Source organism: Plectropomus leopardus, chromosome 2 (genome assembly GCF_008729295.1).
Source record: "Plectropomus leopardus isolate mb chromosome 2, YSFRI_Pleo_2.0, whole genome shotgun sequence".
Lineage (NCBI taxonomy): Eukaryota > Metazoa > Chordata > Actinopteri > Perciformes > Serranidae > Plectropomus > Plectropomus leopardus.
In genome coordinates, this window is record NC_056464.1 from 28386554 (window position 1) to 28405564 (window position 19011).

Below are 19011 nucleotides of genomic sequence, written 5' to 3' on the forward strand. Positions count from 1 at the left end.
GTCCAAAGAAAAGACCTAGTTTTCTTCATGTAATGTGGGCTCCATTTTTAAGGTGACATATGTTATAAAGAAATACACTTTATAATTCTCAAAAATCAGACTGCTTGCTGCAGGATTAACTTTAGATTTTTAAAAATGTCTCATTTGATGTTAAAAAGTTTAAAAAGTGAAGACAAAATGAAGTTGAAAAAAAAGCCTTGGTTTTTCACTCTTATACTTGCTGGTTAGTTTGTTGGTTGGTTTTTTTTAAATGAGAGTAGAATAAAGTGATTTTGATAAATATCACTATTTCAAGCTTAGATTTGGTTATGTTTTATCGGAGGGAAGCATTCCTCCCACGTGTTCAAGGGCTGTTGAAAATTTTGAAATCCAACACTAATTTGTTTTTAAAGAAAACATCGCCTTCAAAGCCAAAATAAAAACATAAGTACCTCTCCAGAGATTAAAAAAATATTTGGCTTGCCTCCTCCTTGTTGCACCACTCCCTCCCCTCTCATAAATAACAAACAGTCCTTAAATGCATCTAGGCAAGCGCACTTGTTGGAAACTTACAAAAATTTAAAAACAAACATAGTATATACAGGGTATTCTTAATTTTATTTTGGTTGCATCAATAAGCCAAAAAAACACACTGATTTTGCAGCACAAATAATCCTGTCGTGTAAAAAAATGAAAATGCACACACAAACATCTATCAGGTTCATTATCTTAGCTAATAAATATAAAATGGATTCACTATAAAATATTGCTTCTAAGGTGTATTATCCTTCCTAAACTCCAAAGCTTGAGGATAAGAGCAGTGGGTGAGCTGGTTACAGTGGTTAGTCCAACAGGTTACAGGTTGTATCCCTGACAGATGTTCAGAGTGTCTCTCAGCATCAGGTCACGCAGGCGCCACAGTGCGTCCGCCATGGTGGTGTGGGCTCCTTTGCTCTTTAGCCAGTGAGCTGGCAGGCGGCTCTCCTGCTCTTTGGACAGGTGAGCATCACGCCTCTGAGCTGTGAATGGAAACACAGGGTTGTAGATTAAAGTACCCTTTTATGGGGCAAATAGTTCATTTATGTTAGCATAATGGCGTTTCTCCCTATTTAATACAAAAAAACGAGACACTTGAAATTTTTATGTGTGAAAAGAAATTAATGCAAAAAAGATGTGGGCTATTTTTATATTTAAGAAAACCCCCTTATAACATGTACTTATTCTTGATTTTTATGTGAACACTAATCACACTAATAAAAGACACTCAAATCTAAGACCATGTTGGGGAATCTGTGCTATAATATGAGGTTTCAGTACTGTCAATATTGCGTATAGGAGATCGCTTGTACCCACACGCACAGAACCCAAATGAAAAGATGATTTAAGAACACCACCTTTGAGCGTTTGGTCCCACTTGCTGACGGTGTTGGACTCTGAATTCAAGCCCTCGATGTACTTCAGGTAGGCCTCTGAGTGGAGCACCCTCTGAGTCTTTGGTGGTGGAGCCACAAACATGGGAGTGGTGGGCTGCAGGTGTGAGGGCTGGCCTAACTGACCCTGTCCCGGATATGGTGGAGGAGCATGTGGTCCTGGGCTGAACATCCCGGGCTAAAATCGAACAACGACAATATACTTTCAGACACATGGAGTGCATATGTGGAATCCTGAATCCGAAAAATAATAATATGGACAAAATTTCAAAACTTTATGACTTCTCAAGGACCCTTTATATCTATATACCTCTATCTATCTATCTATCTTACTAACTTTCTAACCAACTATCTCTTATTCACTGTGCCACACAGATGCAATCCAGATTAAATATAGTTAATATCCGGTGTTCGATTTTAGCCCGGGATATTTAATCAGAATTTCAGCTAGCTGGCCACACAGAGAGATAGATAGGAAGCAAAAACAAAAAGGAAGATAATTGTGTGATGGAATAAAAAAGCATCACACATAATGGTATTTAAGAGCTTCGGCACATTGACAGCAAAAGAATAATTTGCCGTTATGCTACATTACTTGGAAGGTTAGCCACAGAAAATTACTCTAACACTTTCATGGCACATAACAAAATGCCATGACTTCTCCAAAACTTTAATGGTTTTTACTAATTCCATGACTTTTCCAGGTCTGGAAAATGTGATTGTGAAATTCTATGACTTTTCCAAGTTTTCCATGACCATGGGGACCCTGTTATGCTTTATATAATAAATATGCAAAGATTTTCTTTTCAAGTGTACACCCTTTAACTCCATCTTTTAACATCCATCAGTGAAGCCACAGAGGCTGCATTCACATAAAAGTTGAAAGTATGTAAACACAGTGGTATTGTGTCGACTGGGGCTCACCTGCTGCATAAAGTTTCCTTGCCCAGGACTTCCTGCCATGCCATTCATACCAGGGCCCATCATACCTGTTACATGACAACATTTAGTTTATAAAGAGGCGTAAACTCATGCTGGTTTGCTTTATGTTAAAACCTACAACAATGTTCTACAATGACTTGTGAAAAAAATGTTAGTTTTTGAATATCAGTTGAATGTTAGTGGCTTGGTTTGTTTTTACATGCGCTATATCTATAAATGTGTATGTGGTTTTTGTATTAGGTGTGGCATGTGAGTACACATTAGGAGAGGTTGTTGGAGACCAGAGAGCTTAGACTGCTCAGTGAGTAGATGAGGCAGTGCAGCCTGTGGACCAGGTAAACCCCTCCAGCAGGAGAGACACGACTGGATGTGACTGAGCAGGTGTGGCTAGGACAGTGGCCCTTACCCTGATGAGGCATGCCAGGGTACCCGGGCATACCTTGCTGGAGATGGTGAAGAGGCATCCCTGCAGGGTGAGGTGGCATTGGGGCCACACTCAACAAGCCCTCATGGGGGCCCTGCATGGGCATATAAGGTGGGCCGTAAGCTCCCATCATGCCTTGGGGAAAGAGGGCAAGGAGAGGACAACAACATATCCATGCATAAGTGACATGCAACTGACTCTATGATAACATGCACTACTACTGCACACAGTGGCCCCTTTCACACATGCACCTTATGATACAAATAATTTGGCAATTTTATAGGTTTGCTCAGGATTAGTTGATTTTTAAGTTGACCGGGATCAGTTATTTTGAGCATGCGCCCTAACTGATCCTTTGTTCACGTCCGCTGTCACAATTACGTCTTATTGTAATGATGCACCTACAATAAGTTGAAACAGGGTTTTTTATGTTCAATTGGAATTGAAATTTTTGTTGTTTATTGTTAGTGAACTAGTTCTACAATAATGCTGCAAAAAGCAGAATGTTAACCTATTTTAATTTGTTGTGACTGGGAATGATAAAGTTGAACTATAGTAAAGCACTACTTGGGAGTGAAATTGTGAGTAAATTACTCATTTGTAGTGTTCTGTATTTTTATTACAATGGTGGATTTGTGGATTTGAGAGCAATTTTTGGGGACGCATTTTTGTTTTTTCTTACTTCATTATTTTGTTGAAAAAACAAATGCTGCACTAAGTGGAATTGTGATAGAAGCCAAATTTTTTTTGTTTACTTAGTTAATTTGTAAAAAAAAAAAAAAAAAACACACACACCTTAAAAAAGTGTTTGGATGCACATTTTTTTCTTGTATAGCATTGCAGAGCTATTAAATTGTAAAGCATATACACTGGATTCATTTTAATAACTTTAAAGTACTTCAAGTGTGCATTGTGCAGCTGTATTATTCAGGTAAATACAAGAATCAGATCAAGACTTGGTATCCGCAGATACTCGTTATTAAATGACCCAGATCGGTATCAGGGCAAAACAACTTGATTGGGACATCCCCTAGTTTCAAGAAATACAATCAACCCAGAGCATTTTTTTCCCTAAGTGTGGAATTATGATGGGTTTAACCAGATCGTTCTTCAGTGCTGGCAGCCTGGCACAGTGTGCAAGACTGACAAATGTGTAACCACAACTCCAGTGGGAACAGGAGCAGTAATACCCCTGTGTAAATCTTGCAAGATGTTACAATTTTCTTACTTAATTATGTTTTTTTTATACATTTCTGATAGGAATTAAATCAATCATATGAGTAGACCCTGAAACTTCAGTACAGCCATCTTTTGTTGCACACATCTTCTTAACTCTCTTTGGTTGTCCAGCTGTGCCGAAAACCCCCACTTTCATATCCTGGACTGTCATGAAGACTGGAAACCAACTTGTGCAGTATTAGGGATCAATGTGTGGATGACCAATGCCACTGTCCTACCCAAATAACCAACTCTGATGACCTTAAAGGTTCAGTGTGTGAAAGGGGCAGACAATACAAATGGATCAAAGAATGTTAGCAGGCAAAACAAGCATGAAAGTTAAATGAAATTTAAAAAAAAAAGTTATTCATGGTTAAAAATCATGCAGTCAATGTCATGCACTTTCAGATATGGAGCTGGTGATAAAACATAAAACAATTAAAAATGCAGCAAAAGAAGAAAATTGTTCTTGCTACAGGAATGTAGTTTTGAAATAAATAAGTTTCAAATTGTTAGAAAATTAAGAATATTAAGGTCTTTAACAGTCCAGCCTCAATTCCCCGCTGCCTTGTTTCCAAACACTCGTGCTGTCTCTGAGAGGGGTTACCTGTCACAGGTGTCATGGTCTGGTTTATCATTCCCATAGTGCTAGGCGAAGGCACCATCCCCATCAGTGCCCCTACAGGGGTACCTGCTCTAGGGGACCCTTGCTTCTGGACCGGTCTCTCACGCTCTTGTTGATCCACTATTTTGGCTGCACGTTCTGAAACAAACAAAGAATTCCTGTTTTGACATCAGTTCACACGAAAGTACCTTCACACCCACAAATTCTTTCTTCTCACCTTCATACTCTGCCTTCTTGGTTGCCTCGAGGTTCCTCCACTCGGTGCCAACGAGTCGACTCAACTCCCCGAAGGAGAAATCTGGGTGTCGAGCTTTGATGACTGCTCGCATTTCACTGCTGAACAATATATAGCCGCTCATGTTGATCTTCCTTTTGGCCCCTTCCTTCTTAGATAAGCCCTTCACCTTAGGAGTCGACTTTATGAAAAAAAAAAAAAAAAAAAAAAACACAAAGAGGCAAGTTTAACAAAAAACAAAAACAGGTCATATTATTTTTTAAGTTCCCAAGAAATAAAAAAAAGATGTTTACTGGTTGTTGTTTTTTTGTTCATTTAACACATATGTGTTGCGCTGATCGTCACTTGTACGCCAGAATCTAGCCCAAAATGACCAAAAAAACATTTTTTGGGGATGTTTTCCTTCCTTTCTTTGATAAGACAGCTACAGCAGGACAGGATAGACAGAGGGGATGACATAAAGCAAAGGGCTGTGGGGTGGAATTGAACCCACAAATGCTGCAACAAGGACATAACCTTTGTGCATGAGGTGCCCACTTCAGCACGTGGGCTGGGCACGCCGTTTTGTAGGCTTATGGGTCAGCATGGGGGCAGTTATGGGTCGTGGTTGTGCGAACTCCCACAATCTTTTCGCCTTTCATCTCTAACCTTGGCTAAAGGTTCTATTTATGAGATTTTAAACATTAATGTAGCAGCAAACAACCATTTGCTATCCTGCTGCTAGCTAATCATCATCACTCCACTGCGCACTTCTGGGCTGAGTGCATACAGGGGAGTGGTGCCACTCATGAGGTAGTTACTGCCTTCATGTCAGGACAGCGTCATCCTAAAAGCACAAGGCCTACCCTCTGGTTCCCCCTGGTTTCAGCCAGCCACCTTACATCCGACTGACTACTGTAAACGGCAATCGATATCTGCAGTCCCTTCCTAGCTTCCTTTTTATACAGGAAACACGTAAATATGCAGAATCAGATAGCAATCTGCTCGCCGTTTCATGGTAGTTGGAGTTTGGAGTTTGAAGCCTTTGGACATAAGATCTTCTTGGGTTAAGGTTTTTTTTAGGGATGTAGGTATTCGTACCTGTGAAGGAATGTATGGCATGTTGTCCATATCGCTTGCAAGAGGGGTATGCGTCTGAGGCATAGAAGGCGTCTGTGGAGCCTCCTCGTCGTCGTCCATATCTTCCATATCATCATCGGCATCCTCCATATCAGCCAGTTTAACCTCAAGCTCAGCGATCTTCTTGTCCAAAACGGGTGATGCTTCTTTCTGTGGCACCATCAACTTCCTATGTGAGATTACCAGCACAGGACAAAAAAAAGGACAAAAACTCAGCCTGGGCAAAGAACTGTACAGCCCTGAATCATTAACAGTGCTCTACTTGACAAACCAACCTGAAATAGAAGATCTCTTCCTCCACCACTTTGGAAGAGTACGAGAAGCGTTTCAGACCCTTGAACTTTTTCATCTGCTTCTCCGTGTCGATGTAGCGGCTCTCACACAGCAGGACATCCTCCTCTGAAAACTCAGTTGGTCTGCATGACAGGTAGTCCTTAAAGGAGGACACCATGCATTTGCCTGGGGAGTGGGCAGGGGGGATAAAACATATATTTTTTTAAGGTTATTGATGAGTTACTTGAGTCGGAATTTGCACAAGCAGTAAGGGCACAAAGCCTCATGTGTAACAATAAAAAAACAGGTGAATTGTCATTTTTAAATTTTAAAAAAGGCAGCTGGAAGGAATAGACAAATTCCCTGACCGCTTTGTGTGTTTCATCATGCTGCAGCGCACCGTTGCTACGGTGGAAAATCACTGTGTCTTCTGAAAGTCACAGCAGCAAATGTTGTCCTTTTTCTAATTTTTTTTCATAAAATGTAGACATTTCTGTCTGCCAAATAACAATAGAGTTTTGCACTGTTAAAAAAAGTCACTCATACTTGCTAATACTTCTTTAAGTGCACAAGACAAGCTCTCAAAGCAGTACCTATGACACAGGTAATGGGCAAGGTCTCCTCCAGATGGCTCAGGAACACTTCTCTCTTGTAGAACATCTTTGTGGGTTCATGTTCTGTTTCTTCAGGATGAATGAAAATGGGCCCAAAGAATAAAGTAGTTCCATTCTGCACCCACAGCTTCTCCATCCTGCAGCCCAGTCAAAAAAGCATACAGTTATCGAATCCATAAGAACTACACGATACCAATATCGCATCAGACCCTGCTGCAATTAGAAGACCTCTTACACTGAAGAGGCAAACTTATTTATTTTACTTTCACTCACCTTGCAACTCGGGGCTTTGACAGACCATGTGACTGGATGTAAACACAGTCTCCCACTTTAAACCACATGTTGTTGTAGCGTAACTGTTCATAGTGCTGACAGCCGGGCTCAGCTCCACTCATCTCCATAGGGACATCCTCTCTCTCCTAAATGAATAAACATGGACACACGGAGGACTTAGGTGATGTTTATATTGTGACAAACAAACTTTCATACTTGACATTAACTATTCCTCTGCTGCCGTGCTTCTTGTCAAGACATGCCTCCTACCAAGCCGTGAGATAATGAATCCCCTGTAGTGTGTTCTTGCTCGGCGACGTTATACTGTTGATTTTATTTTTGTTTAGTTCTGAAATCCAGCCTTTTCCTTTACACTGAAGTTGACTGAAGGACTGGTGTTCTCATTCTGGAGGTCTTTTGGGACCAGGCCAAAGGTCAATCAATACTGAAGTCTGGCATCAACCCATTATTTCAACCTATAATTTGTCTTTGTTGTGTCCTTCTTCAATGATCCAGTTTCCATAAAAGTGCAATTAGTAAGGCGCACTCAGGATCAAAAGTAGCTCATACTAACTATAAGGACTTATGTAGTGCATATTCCTCTGGCCAAGGACATAAAGCAATCTAACTTTAGGTCAGAAAAAATTGAATCAGAACTATATAACAAATAAAGTACTGCCAAGTCTTAACCAATGAAATACTATGTTGCCTCACCTTTTCAACAAAACTGCCACTGCCAGCATATGAAATTGTCAGTTTGTCCTGGTCAGGCTTGGCAAACATGGAAGCAACACGGACGACGGGCAGAGGCACCTCCCGAGGGACCAGCTTCACAGAGCTCGCCGGCACAGCCCATATCTTGATCTTCTTGAACGACTTGTTCCTGGCAGCGTAGCGGGATTCGCAGATGTACACATCCTCAGGTCTGAAGCCTTCAGGCTGCATTTTGAAATAATCCTACAGATGTGAGAGAAAAAAAAGCATGAACAGGTGAACAGATCCTTGTGTGGGAACAAAAACTATTGTCGTTTTGCAGTTAAGTTTCTGCAGAGGGTCTCACCTTTACAAACAGGACCACGCATTTGCCCAGAACTTTGCTAATAGAGGCTTTGTTGTAGTAGTCACTCTTGAAGACCTCCTTTTCCAGAAACTTGCGTGTTGCCAGGTGGAAAGTTTCACTTGGCCTGTAGAACCAGCAGCCGTAGAGCCACTTCTCACCTTCACACACAAGCAATTAGCGAATAATCAATACAAGAAATCTGCAAAAATCTTTAATAGCGAGCAACTTCGGTTGTTTAAAGTTGTTTTTATAATAATTCTGCCTGTAAATTTTGACTGGGGTGTGTCACAAAAAGTACAACATTTGCCATTTATGATGGTATGGTGCCTTGGCACACTGGTGTAGGAGCTATCGCCAATTGATAATTTTTAAGTTTCCAAAAAATAATGTGTATTACCTGCTTCATCCTCCCACAGACGTTCAATACAGACGATGTGTGGCTTCAGGTTCGGCTCTGACGGCTCCACATACACAAAGTCGCCCACGTGGTATGTGCTGTTTTCAAAACTGCAGTCTTGACTGTACCTGCGCTCCTTCTCAGACTCTGACTGCCACGCCTCTCCCGGTAGGTCTTCGGCTTTCTCACCCTCTTTAGGTGACAAAAATGAAAGAATTTTAAATTAATACCTCAAAGTCTCAAAATATCCCTCAAACGTGTTTATGATATGAGCTTACACACACACACCTTTGTTTTGCTCCCCCTCTTCCTCCAGCTTCAGCTTGTCCTCCTCAATCTCTTTGGGAATTTTCTCCCTCTTTTCCTGCTCCACGTCGCTGTGCAGGTGTTTGGACGTGTAGTTGAGAGCAGATGACAACAGGATCTCTCCATTCTTGCATAGCTCATCCCTGATCTTTATGAAAAACTGTTGTAGTTCCACTGAATCCTCAAATATCTCTGAGTCGGTCCTGCAAAGGCAAAGAAGACACCACATGTTATAGACACTTTTGAACAGTGTGGCTGTTCAACAGAGAATTACAGTATCCAAATGATGTTTGTAAACAGTAAAAACAAAGATAAGGTTAAAACAATCTGATGGGCTCTTAAGCATATTACCCTGAACAATATATACAAGTGGGACTGTAAGTAGTGCACATTAGCACATTAGCAAACCTTTGTAATATGGACTGTAAGAGTCCTGTAGGACTGCAAAACCATAACAACTATAAAGGTCTATTTCACTTCAAATGCAAAGGTTAGCAAAATATTGTGAACGATTTTTTTCCCTTACAAAAAACATGAGAATTGAAGAGAGCATATTTCCTCATTTGATGGTCACAAACACTTTTCATTTACTTGTGGCTTCAGGATCAACTTTTTTTAATATTGTGTATTCAAATATTGATAAACATTTCAATGGTATGCATTCCATTTTTAAAAAAATGTTTGTGGCCCAATCATGTGAAAACCCTTTTTCTGTTTGCTGTTTCAATGCAAGATAAATTATCTCACTGTTTTTTGTCCTTAGATTGAACATAGAAAACCACGACTGATATTTCCTCAGACCTCCACGTGTCAGCCTTTTAAAGACAATTTGATATATACCTGTGTAGCCTCCTTGCCTTCTCCAACACTTCGAACATGTGTTCCTGGAAGACGTCCAGCCTCCTGTAGCGGCCACGGTCCACGTTCATCCTGATGACGTCAAAGTTAAGCGGCGGTTTTTCAGGGGCGGCTGGATCCACAGCGGGGATCTCTGCCAGCGAGTCACTGTAGCACCGGCCCTCTTCATCCTGGTGGCCCAGCACAGACACAAACAGGTTCCTGATGAGCTCTCGCACCAGCGGTCCCACAGCAGGAGGCCCGGAGTCCTCGCCTCCCTCCTGCTGCTTGCGTGTCTCCAGCAGCACCCGGTGCAACACCAAAGCATCCCGGTAGATCAGAGACTCAGGCTCATTGTAAATGCAGGCATTGTTGAACATGAGAGCAAAGTCCTCCACCAGGGCTTCGACGTCTTGGTATCGACCGGCCGCCATATGGCTTCGCAGGCGCTCCATATCCACAGGTCTCTTGATAGTAGCGTAGTAGTCAGGCAACTCGGCACGAGATGGCAGGCGAAGGAAGATTGTGCTCAGGCGCCGACCTCTGCGGTCAGTGAAGTTTCGCACAGCGTCATAGAGCTCGTTTAACCTCTGCTGGAGAGGGGTGAGGTATTTGGACTTCTTTGGAGAAACTCCACTTTTTCCTAGAGAAAGAAATTACATCCATTGATAATTAAAAAGATAAGAAACAATTTTAAAGCATGTTAACATTCAATGGAGTGCAGACCTCTGCAAAGACCGATTTTTCGCTGAGTTAGTTGTTTGGGACGATGCTGGTCTAGAGGAAAGATCGCATGGCTCTGAAACAAAGGATTTCTCCCTTTAAAACGATGGAGTAGAAGCGCTGCTGGGTCTTTGTGTAATTACATGTTTAGATACTTCAGGCATAATGTGTGTATTCCATCCAGGGTTCACACATTTTTACCAATGAATTTTGAAAACTTTTCCATGAAATTTTATCTTATTCCCATGATTTTTTTTAAGTAGCTAAAAATAGGTAGGTCAATATAACAACATAGCCATACGTTATTCAACACCCACTTCCCAGGTATTTGTGAATAAGCACACTGCTTGCTCGAGTGAAAACTTCACTCACACATTAGACAACTAGCTGCATATACCAACGGACCAGACCAGCACATACAGGTACTTCACAAAACGTCAAGCCCACGACCCCTTTATGGGGAAAAAATAGAAAACTGAAGGTCCTGTAGGTGGTGGGCTAAAACATGCAATAGGCTCAAACCAGCAAAAACACTGACATGAACAAACTCACTTAGTTTTAGTTTGGGGGATCCCACATCTTCTTCTTCAGGCAGCGGTCCCAACTCCTTACGCTTGTCCTTCAGTATCTTCTCCAGAATGTCAGCATCATTATACACCTGCATTAACCCCCAAAAATTGGTAGTATCAGACAAATGTAGCTCATGCCAAAATTATTTTTTTGCATTGGTTATTACTACACTGTATATTTTATGCGTATTTTACACTGTATGCACGGTCTACCTGAGATCCTTCTTCATTGTAATGTCGGGCATTTCGGAACATCAACTTCATGTCCTCCATCAGAGCTTCCTCTGTTGCGTAGCGCTCGTTGCGGATGTTGTGTTCAATGGTCTTCAGGTCCATTGGCTCAAGGATGACTTTGTAGTAGTCAGGGTAGTCTTTCTTGGATGGTTTGACCATGAACAGATCACAAAGACGGCGATTGGTGCCTGCCTCCCTGGCCTCAGTCACTGCAGCGTATAAGGCTTTCATGCGGTTCTTTTTGACGTTTTTCTTGTGGCTTAAAAAAAAGAATCAAAATAGACTATGAATGAGATTAAACTGCAACACAGACACAATGCAAGGCTTCAAGAGTGATGCATTTAGTTTTGTCGGCAGCAAGCAAGCTACTGAATCTTCACATATGAGAGAAATAACAATAGAGCTACAACACAAGAGTAAAATCTATTTAAAAAAACTTCTAAAAATACCTTTTCCGCTTGATGCTCCCTGCATCAGATGACAAAATGCTGTCTCCATCTTCATCGTCTCTCCTCAGAAGTTCCCTTTTTTTCAACTAAAACAACACACGCCTTAACATACAGGTTGTTACCTTGGTGGACAATGACATTAAGTGAGCTGTTTCTGTAAGATGCTTCATTGTCTGTTTCAAATTACAGTCAATTTCTTTCATGCTTGGTCTAACTAAAATAAAAACATCTTCCAGCATATCTTAACATTAAAAAAAATCAGCAGATGCCCTTACCTGCAAGATCTGCTGGAGCCTAAAGGCCCGTTTGTAAATGCTTGAGTTAGGCATGTTGTAGCGCTTTGCATTCTCAAACATTAGAGTGAGGTCAGCCTCTATCTGCTCCACAGATTCATACTCGCAGTTCTTCATCTTTGCCCTTAAAAATACAGGTTCCATGGATTTGATTTTTTGCTTTGAAACTTTGTTAAAAAGTGAATCGACCACATAAGTAAGAATTTCAAAACATAACCCTAATCATTAACTTCTAAAGAATTGTTCATTCTGCATATCTGCACAACATCAGCTGAATCTACTGAATGATCATTCCTTACCTGATCTGCTGCAGAGAAATGGGCTGTTTAATCTGCTGATAGTAGTCAGGATATTCTCTGCGAGACGGCAGCTGCTGGAAAGGTTCAGAGAAGACCTGGCCCTGGTTGTTTCTAGCGCCTCTCACTGCCTCATACAGCTGGAAGATCGGGTTGCTCATCTCCATACTAGAACTCTGACTCTCGGCCTCAGACTCTCCCTCGTCGTAGCACACAGAGCCTGCAAACATTTACATGGTGACCCATTATTTTTTCAACACAAACAAAAGGTGAATTTCTCCACTGCCTAAAGCGCTGATACTCACCAGAGAGCACGGGGTCGTCCTCACTCTCCGAGCCATATTGAAGAGCAACACTGACCCCAGAAAGTCGATCCCCCTGGCCAGATCTGCGATTCCTGAATGGTAAAGACACGCACCATTTATAAATTAAGTTTCTTGTCATAGAATAATTTCCTGAATTGTTTTTGAAACAAAAATAATACATTAAAAACCTATGCCGTTTTTTAAAAAATACCTGATTCGAAGACTAGATTTAGTGGGTTCGGCGTGCTCAAGTTCAGTCTTCCGCTGGATGAAGACTTTCTTTATGGTGTTAGCATCCTAAACAATAAAAAAGAGAAAAACTATTAATATTTGGTATGTTACAGATGATAAAAAAAATGAAAAAAAAAAATCAAGAAAAACAGTTTACCTTAAAAACCTGAGATCCTGGTTCATTGTACGTTTTGGCATTTTTGGCCATCAGATCAACATCCTTGGCCATCGCATTGACACTTTTATAGTATCCAATCTATGCAAATAATATCAATTAGTGCTGGCTACAACAAAACACCATAAAGTTATGAAATCATGAATGATGCAGAACAGCGAATTAAGTCACTACCTGTATCCTCTGAGCGATCGTTCTCAGATCTATTGGCTCCTTAATAATGGCATAGTAGTCTGGGTAATGCTGGGAAAGACAGACAGACGTGTAAATGTCAAGAATGTGTAACGATTTCAGGGGCACAAGTCCAAAGAAGCTTCAAGGACTCACCACTTTGGATGGCAATTTCTGGAACAGTTCACTGACCATACGACCTGAGGGATCAGTGTGTGACACTATGGCCTCCAAGAGTTGCTCAAACACCTCCTTCAAATTGCCAGTTGAGGTCTTCAAGATAAACATGCATGAATTAGTTCTCCTTCATTGTTAATACAAGCACAAATTTCCATTAAAAAGCATATCAATCTAGTTAAAGGTCTAGTGTGTACAAGTGATTGTTACCTAGCAGTGTGGTTGTAAAACCGAAACTTTTCCTATGTGCAAGGCGTGTAGGACACTACAGTGGCTGAAGCAAAACTTGAATGGCCCAGCCAGTGTTTGATTTGTCTATTCTGGGCTACTGTTAACTAACATAGCTGACTACAGAATATTACCAGAATTCTTAGTTTCTTAGTTAATTATAAATTACTAATATAAACATTAAACAGCTATGATTATTATAACATTTCTGCAAAGAAGAGCTTTAATACAAAAACTAAAACATTTAAAAAGCACAAAAAAAGTTTTGTTACACTTACCCATTACTCACTTTTACTTTTATTTTGTAATACGCAAAACATGGTTGTATGTATTTTTTCCTAGTCTGGCTTTTAGTTTGTTTTTGTTTTGTGTATGTGGGTTATGTGGCTTTGTTTGTTTATTTGTTGGTATGTTACTTTTTGTGATAAAAGGTAAATAAAACATTTTTTTAAAGCACTGGAAATAAACATCTTATTTCCTAAAATTATGTTAGATGCTTAAATTCATACGTGACATTCATACATAGGGAGAAGGAAAATAGCTTACCTCATCTTCAGTTGACATTCCTGGAGTATCCATCATGTCATCAGCATCTTCATCATCCTCATCTCCATCCCCGGGTTGCACAAACTCATTCCTTGTTTGCAAATATACCTCCCACAGCTTGCATGCAGCTTGATACTCCTCGGTGTCACTCTAAGTTGTTAAACATGAAAATAAATATGGAGTTTTGAAAACAGGGCTTAACAGAATGAATTGTCCTTTTACACTGTGTTACAGTAAAATAAATACTTAACCAGTACTTTTTTTCTCTGCCTACCTTGTAGAAGGATTTGGCATTGTTGAACATGAGCCGGAAATCTGCGGTAAGCTGCTCCACATCATTATAATCTTCTGACTTCAGTTTATACTGAATTTTTGTCATATCAATTGGCTGGGCCACCACTTCATAATAGTCAGGCAGATTCCTGAAAAAGAAAAAGGGAGATCAGGCGTCACTGTAATCTTCTAATGTCTGAGACCAACCCACCTGTCCAACTGTCAAATCTCAATATGACATGCAAAGTTTATGATGGCTGGCATCCATATAAACTGTAAGGGGGTATCGTGAACATGTCCAGATCCCAAAAAACTTCAGACACTGTGACAAATATAAGTAAAAGATAATGCAATGATTTGTAAATGCTTTTTTAAATATATTCTATTGAATACAGTACAAAAACAAGATACTTAATGTTCAAATTGCTAAACTTTGTTGTTGTTGTTTTAAATATACACATATACATAAATACACTGAGTTTGATGTCTGCAACTACGTTCAAAAGAAGTTGGGACAGCGCATGTTTACTTCTCTCTTACATCACCTTTACTTTAAGCAACATCGGTAAGTGTTTAGGAACTACAGCCATTGATTGTTGAATTTTGAAAAAGAAATTTATTTGTCACCATTCAAAAGCAGGTCCCCAAAATCTTCAAGATTTTCAAGACTGTCTGTGTAGAAAAACAGTTCCAAATCCCTTCTGAAGACCACAAGAGATTAGTTTTTCCATACAAGAAGTATCTAGAAGCTGACACTGCAAACAAAGTCTTCCTCAAGTAATTAATAAATCCATCCACCCATTTTCATCTGCAAGCAAAAAGCTTTGGGCGTCCCTCTCCCCAGCAATGCTTTCAAGCTAGGGGACCCTGAGGCATTCCCAAACGATGCAAGCTATATAATCCCTCAAGCGAACTCTGCGTCTGCCCCGGGGCCTCCAACCAGTAATCAATAGATGCCAGTTAATCATTCCACATATTGCACATGGACTGAAATGTTACTACTTTTTGGTCAGTGGTAGTTAATGTCTGATTGAAATTTTACATGAATAGCTGCATAAAAATGTGTTATACGAATAGGAATTTGATGTGTTTAATACTTATTTGAATACTTCTATTTTTATGTACGTCTGACATCTCAACTTTTTGGAATTAGGGTTGTATTTTAAGCTTCACTCAGGCCTTTACGTTACAGTACCTTCTCTTTGGTACCCTTAGGAAAACTTCACAAAGTTGCCTCCCCTGGTCATCCTTGTGGTCCCTGACAGCGTTGAACAGCTCATGGCATACAGCAATCTGGAGGAGACAAGTAATCAAAATCCCACAAGTGTTTAACTTACTAACACTTACATGATATACCCAACACTGAGCTATATAAATAAATAAAACCGACGTGACTATTGGGGAATAGAAAATGTCACGTTAGTTTAAACTCTTAAAAAACACATTTAAAGTCTGATGCAAACAAATTATACAAAAATCAACTGCATTTACCGTATCTACAGGAGGAACATTTGAGATTCTTCTTCTTTTTCTGCCACTTCCAGGTGTAGAGGAGGCATCGTCGAGGTCGCCTCCTCCACTGATGCTGCTGGAGGGTGAAGTGGCTCTTCTCCTCTTGGAGCTCGCTGACATCGCTGGCTAATAACAACAGGCTAGCCCGCTAGCTATATAAACAAACATAAAAAGATCATTTTACTGTGTATTTTGGCCCGATTATCACGCGATTGATTTGATTAAAATAAGCACATCGGCCGTTCATTTTGCTATTCACAACAAGGCTAAAATTACAAGAGAGTAAACTTAGCTCTTAGCATTTGCATCGCTTGGATATGAAACAAAGCCAACGGCTGTTAGCATGTTACCGTTGCTTGTTTGCCGCTTTTCAAACATTAAACCAGAATAAATGTTTTAAAGTCGCCACAAACAAGCAAGCTCTGATAAATAAACAAATACATTGACTTTCAAAAACAAATCTTACCCCAAAACTCAGCAAAGTTTGCTGTAATTCCCTGAGCAAAAATGTGTAACGGCTAGCTGGCTAGCTAGTGTTGTTTGAAAACTCCTGCCCGGAAGTTGAGGCTGTATTGTGTTTGTGTGGAGAGAAGGAAAGCGCCACCCGAGGCCGTACTGCCCCCCTCAGGACAGGGGAAGCACTGCACCCAATGATATATAATAATAATAATAATAATAATAATAATAATAATAATAATAATAATAATAATAATAATAATAATAATAATAATAATAATAATATAATAACTTTTTTTTATATATAGAACTTTTCAAGCTTAAGCACAAAGTGCTTCCCAGATACAAAGGTTTAAATAATAACATAAGATGTCAAAATTAAGAATGTTACTAATGATGAAAGCACTACAGTTAACTAAATACATTTACTCAAGTACTGTTATTAAGTTCAAATTCGATGTACTTGTACTTCACATAAGTATTTTCTTTTCATGTCACTCTGTAATTTTACTCCACTACATTTCAGAGGAATATATTGTATTTTTTACTTCATTTATTTTCTACATTAATTTACTACATTTATCTGAGCACTAGCTACTTTACAGATTAATATTTTTGCATAAAAACACGAAAAGAGTTTACAAAATATGATGTTTTCTTGGAATTTAAATTAACAGTTTACACAAGTACAGATGCAATAATTACTTGATTAATCAATCACTAAATTGACGGAAATTTGATTGCCACCTTTTTTGATAGATGTTTAAGTCTTTTTCTATTTTTTGAAATAATTTTGACATTTTTTTTTTCTTTTTGTGAAATAATTTTGAGTTTTCATTTTTGGGGGTGTTTGTTTTATTGTCTCTTTTTTTTGTAATTTTTAGTGTTATGGTTGTTTTTGTTTGTTTGCTTGTTTGTTTTCAGATGTGTCCGCATTGGGTACTGTTACCTTAACACTATTTACTTTTTCTAGATTAAACCCACTTACTTTTATTTAAGTAAAACATTTTGAATGCAGGACTTTTACTTATTACTTACAGTATCTTTTCAATGTGGTATTAGTACCTTAACTACTTAAGTGAAGAATCTGAATATTTTTTCTACCACTGGTAATTATAATACTGGTTGACCTACAAGAGGGCTCCTAAGTTTCAGACAGTGTTGTAAGTTTGCTGAGACAGAACTTGAAAGTGGTCTAAAACTATACCAGGCCAAATCAAGACCCATGCGTTTGTACAGCAACACAAGTCAAATCAAAGTGCTTTACAATTGGTGTATAAACAGTGGTGAAATGTAGCCAAGTACATTTCCTCAAGTACTGTACATAATTACAATTTTGAGGTACTTTTGATGTAAGTGATCTAATAAAAGTAATATTGTCTTTTTCTTTGGGGAAGTTAACAAGTTAAGTGTTGAGTATTTGCTTAAAACCCCTGAAAATCTTTGCTCAATTTTAAACCTATGTGAGTCTCTGCGTGCAAATGAGGTCAGAGTGAAGATGTTGTGCTTCACTGTCTGTTGATGACATTTTTATGTCTGCAAAGTGGAGCAGTTTATGGGTTTGACCATGGTCCAAAAATAATAATGAAGCAACTGTGTTACCAGCATTAGAGTGTCTGTGCAGGCAGATCACTGACTGAAACATTTCATATTATTAATACAATGCACCACTGAAGTGTTGTTTGTATGAATATACAGTTCATGAATCTCAAGTTTAAGTTGAGTTCCAGTGTTGTATAAAATGTATTTACATCTAACTAAATTTTCTACAAATACACCTGTTAAAGATGAGCACAAGCCCAAAGCCATACATTCACTTTCTAAATCCTTTTAATGTAATGTTCAAAGAAAGTTTTAAGGATGTTTATCATTTCAAATAATGTTCCTTTAAGGTTAAATTCTGACTAAGATGTGACGTTTTAACTGCAACATTCTTGGGATGTTTTGGTGATGTTTAGTGTTGACAGATAAGAGAATGTTCTTTTCTAAAAACATTCCCACAATGTTACATGAGAGCAAAGGAAGGATGTTTTCAAAGCAACATTTAGAAAATGTTATTGGGGACTGAGATTACAGACTTCTGTTTTTCTCAGATGGAAATGTAATATGATATATTAACAAACAAAAATAAGAAAAAGAAAAAGTAGTTTTTTTATGTTTATAGACAATTTTGCTTTAATTAACTTTAAGAGGAACGATATGGGAACACAGAATTGCTACTGAAAACGTTACTAAAACATTCAGTGATTGCATTGTACTGTTCTCAGAACTAGCTGGAAGAATATATTTGGGGAAAATTTATTTAGCCTAATGTGTACTTTGAGTTTTTATTGTGGCCCATGTTCAATTCACTTACATCAGTGTGGCGGGGTTAATGACCTATACAGCAGCCAGACACCATCTATGTACAAGGCCATAGTCTAAGGTCTAGTTTCATTCCAAGGTCGTCAGATAGGCTATGCTTTGGTTTTGGTAGTTGTACCAAACCAACAGCCTTCTCAACAATCAGCTATCTTTCTCCAGAGTTACACAGTAGGCCTACCCTTAGCACTACTGTCTTTGGGGACTGACTCACTTTTGGAGCCAGCCTCAAGTGGCCATTAGGGAATTGCAGTTTTAGGCACTTCCGCTCTGGCTTCAT

The 19011-nt window shown here is 39.2% G+C and overlaps 1 protein-coding gene across 4 annotated transcripts; it reads right to left on the reverse strand.

The window, feature by feature from the left end:
- Nucleotides 1–578: 578 nt before the first annotated feature.
- pbrm1l (polybromo 1, like) lies at nucleotides 579–16465 on the reverse strand. 4 transcript variants are annotated; one of them, XM_042507434.1, is made up of 30 exons: nucleotides 16381–16465; nucleotides 15894–16066; nucleotides 15598–15695; nucleotides 14404–14551; nucleotides 14130–14279; nucleotides 13335–13451; nucleotides 13182–13250; nucleotides 12990–13088; nucleotides 12813–12898; nucleotides 12602–12693; nucleotides 12300–12516; nucleotides 11983–12124; nucleotides 11708–11793; nucleotides 11238–11517; nucleotides 11008–11113; nucleotides 9736–10375; nucleotides 8878–9098; nucleotides 8590–8781; nucleotides 8193–8350; nucleotides 7847–8089; nucleotides 7133–7278; nucleotides 6839–6996; nucleotides 6248–6431; nucleotides 5934–6141; nucleotides 4836–5034; nucleotides 4601–4756; nucleotides 2791–2910; nucleotides 2334–2398; nucleotides 1374–1587; nucleotides 579–998 (listed from the first exon to the last, which is right to left on the reverse strand). In XM_042507434.1, exons 2-30 carry the CDS (start codon nucleotides 16032–16034, stop codon nucleotides 835–837), a joined length of 4899 nt encoding a protein of 1632 aa, XP_042363368.1. In that variant the 5' UTR covers nucleotides 16035–16066; nucleotides 16381–16465; the 3' UTR covers nucleotides 579–834. The 4 variants fall into 4 exon arrangements, with proteins under 4 accessions (XP_042363368.1, XP_042363362.1, XP_042363385.1 ...); XM_042507428.1 differs by having other exon boundaries at nucleotides 2758–2910; XM_042507451.1 differs by lacking the exon at nucleotides 2791–2910 and having other exon boundaries at nucleotides 4685–4756.
- Nucleotides 16466–19011: the final 2546 nt, after the last annotated feature.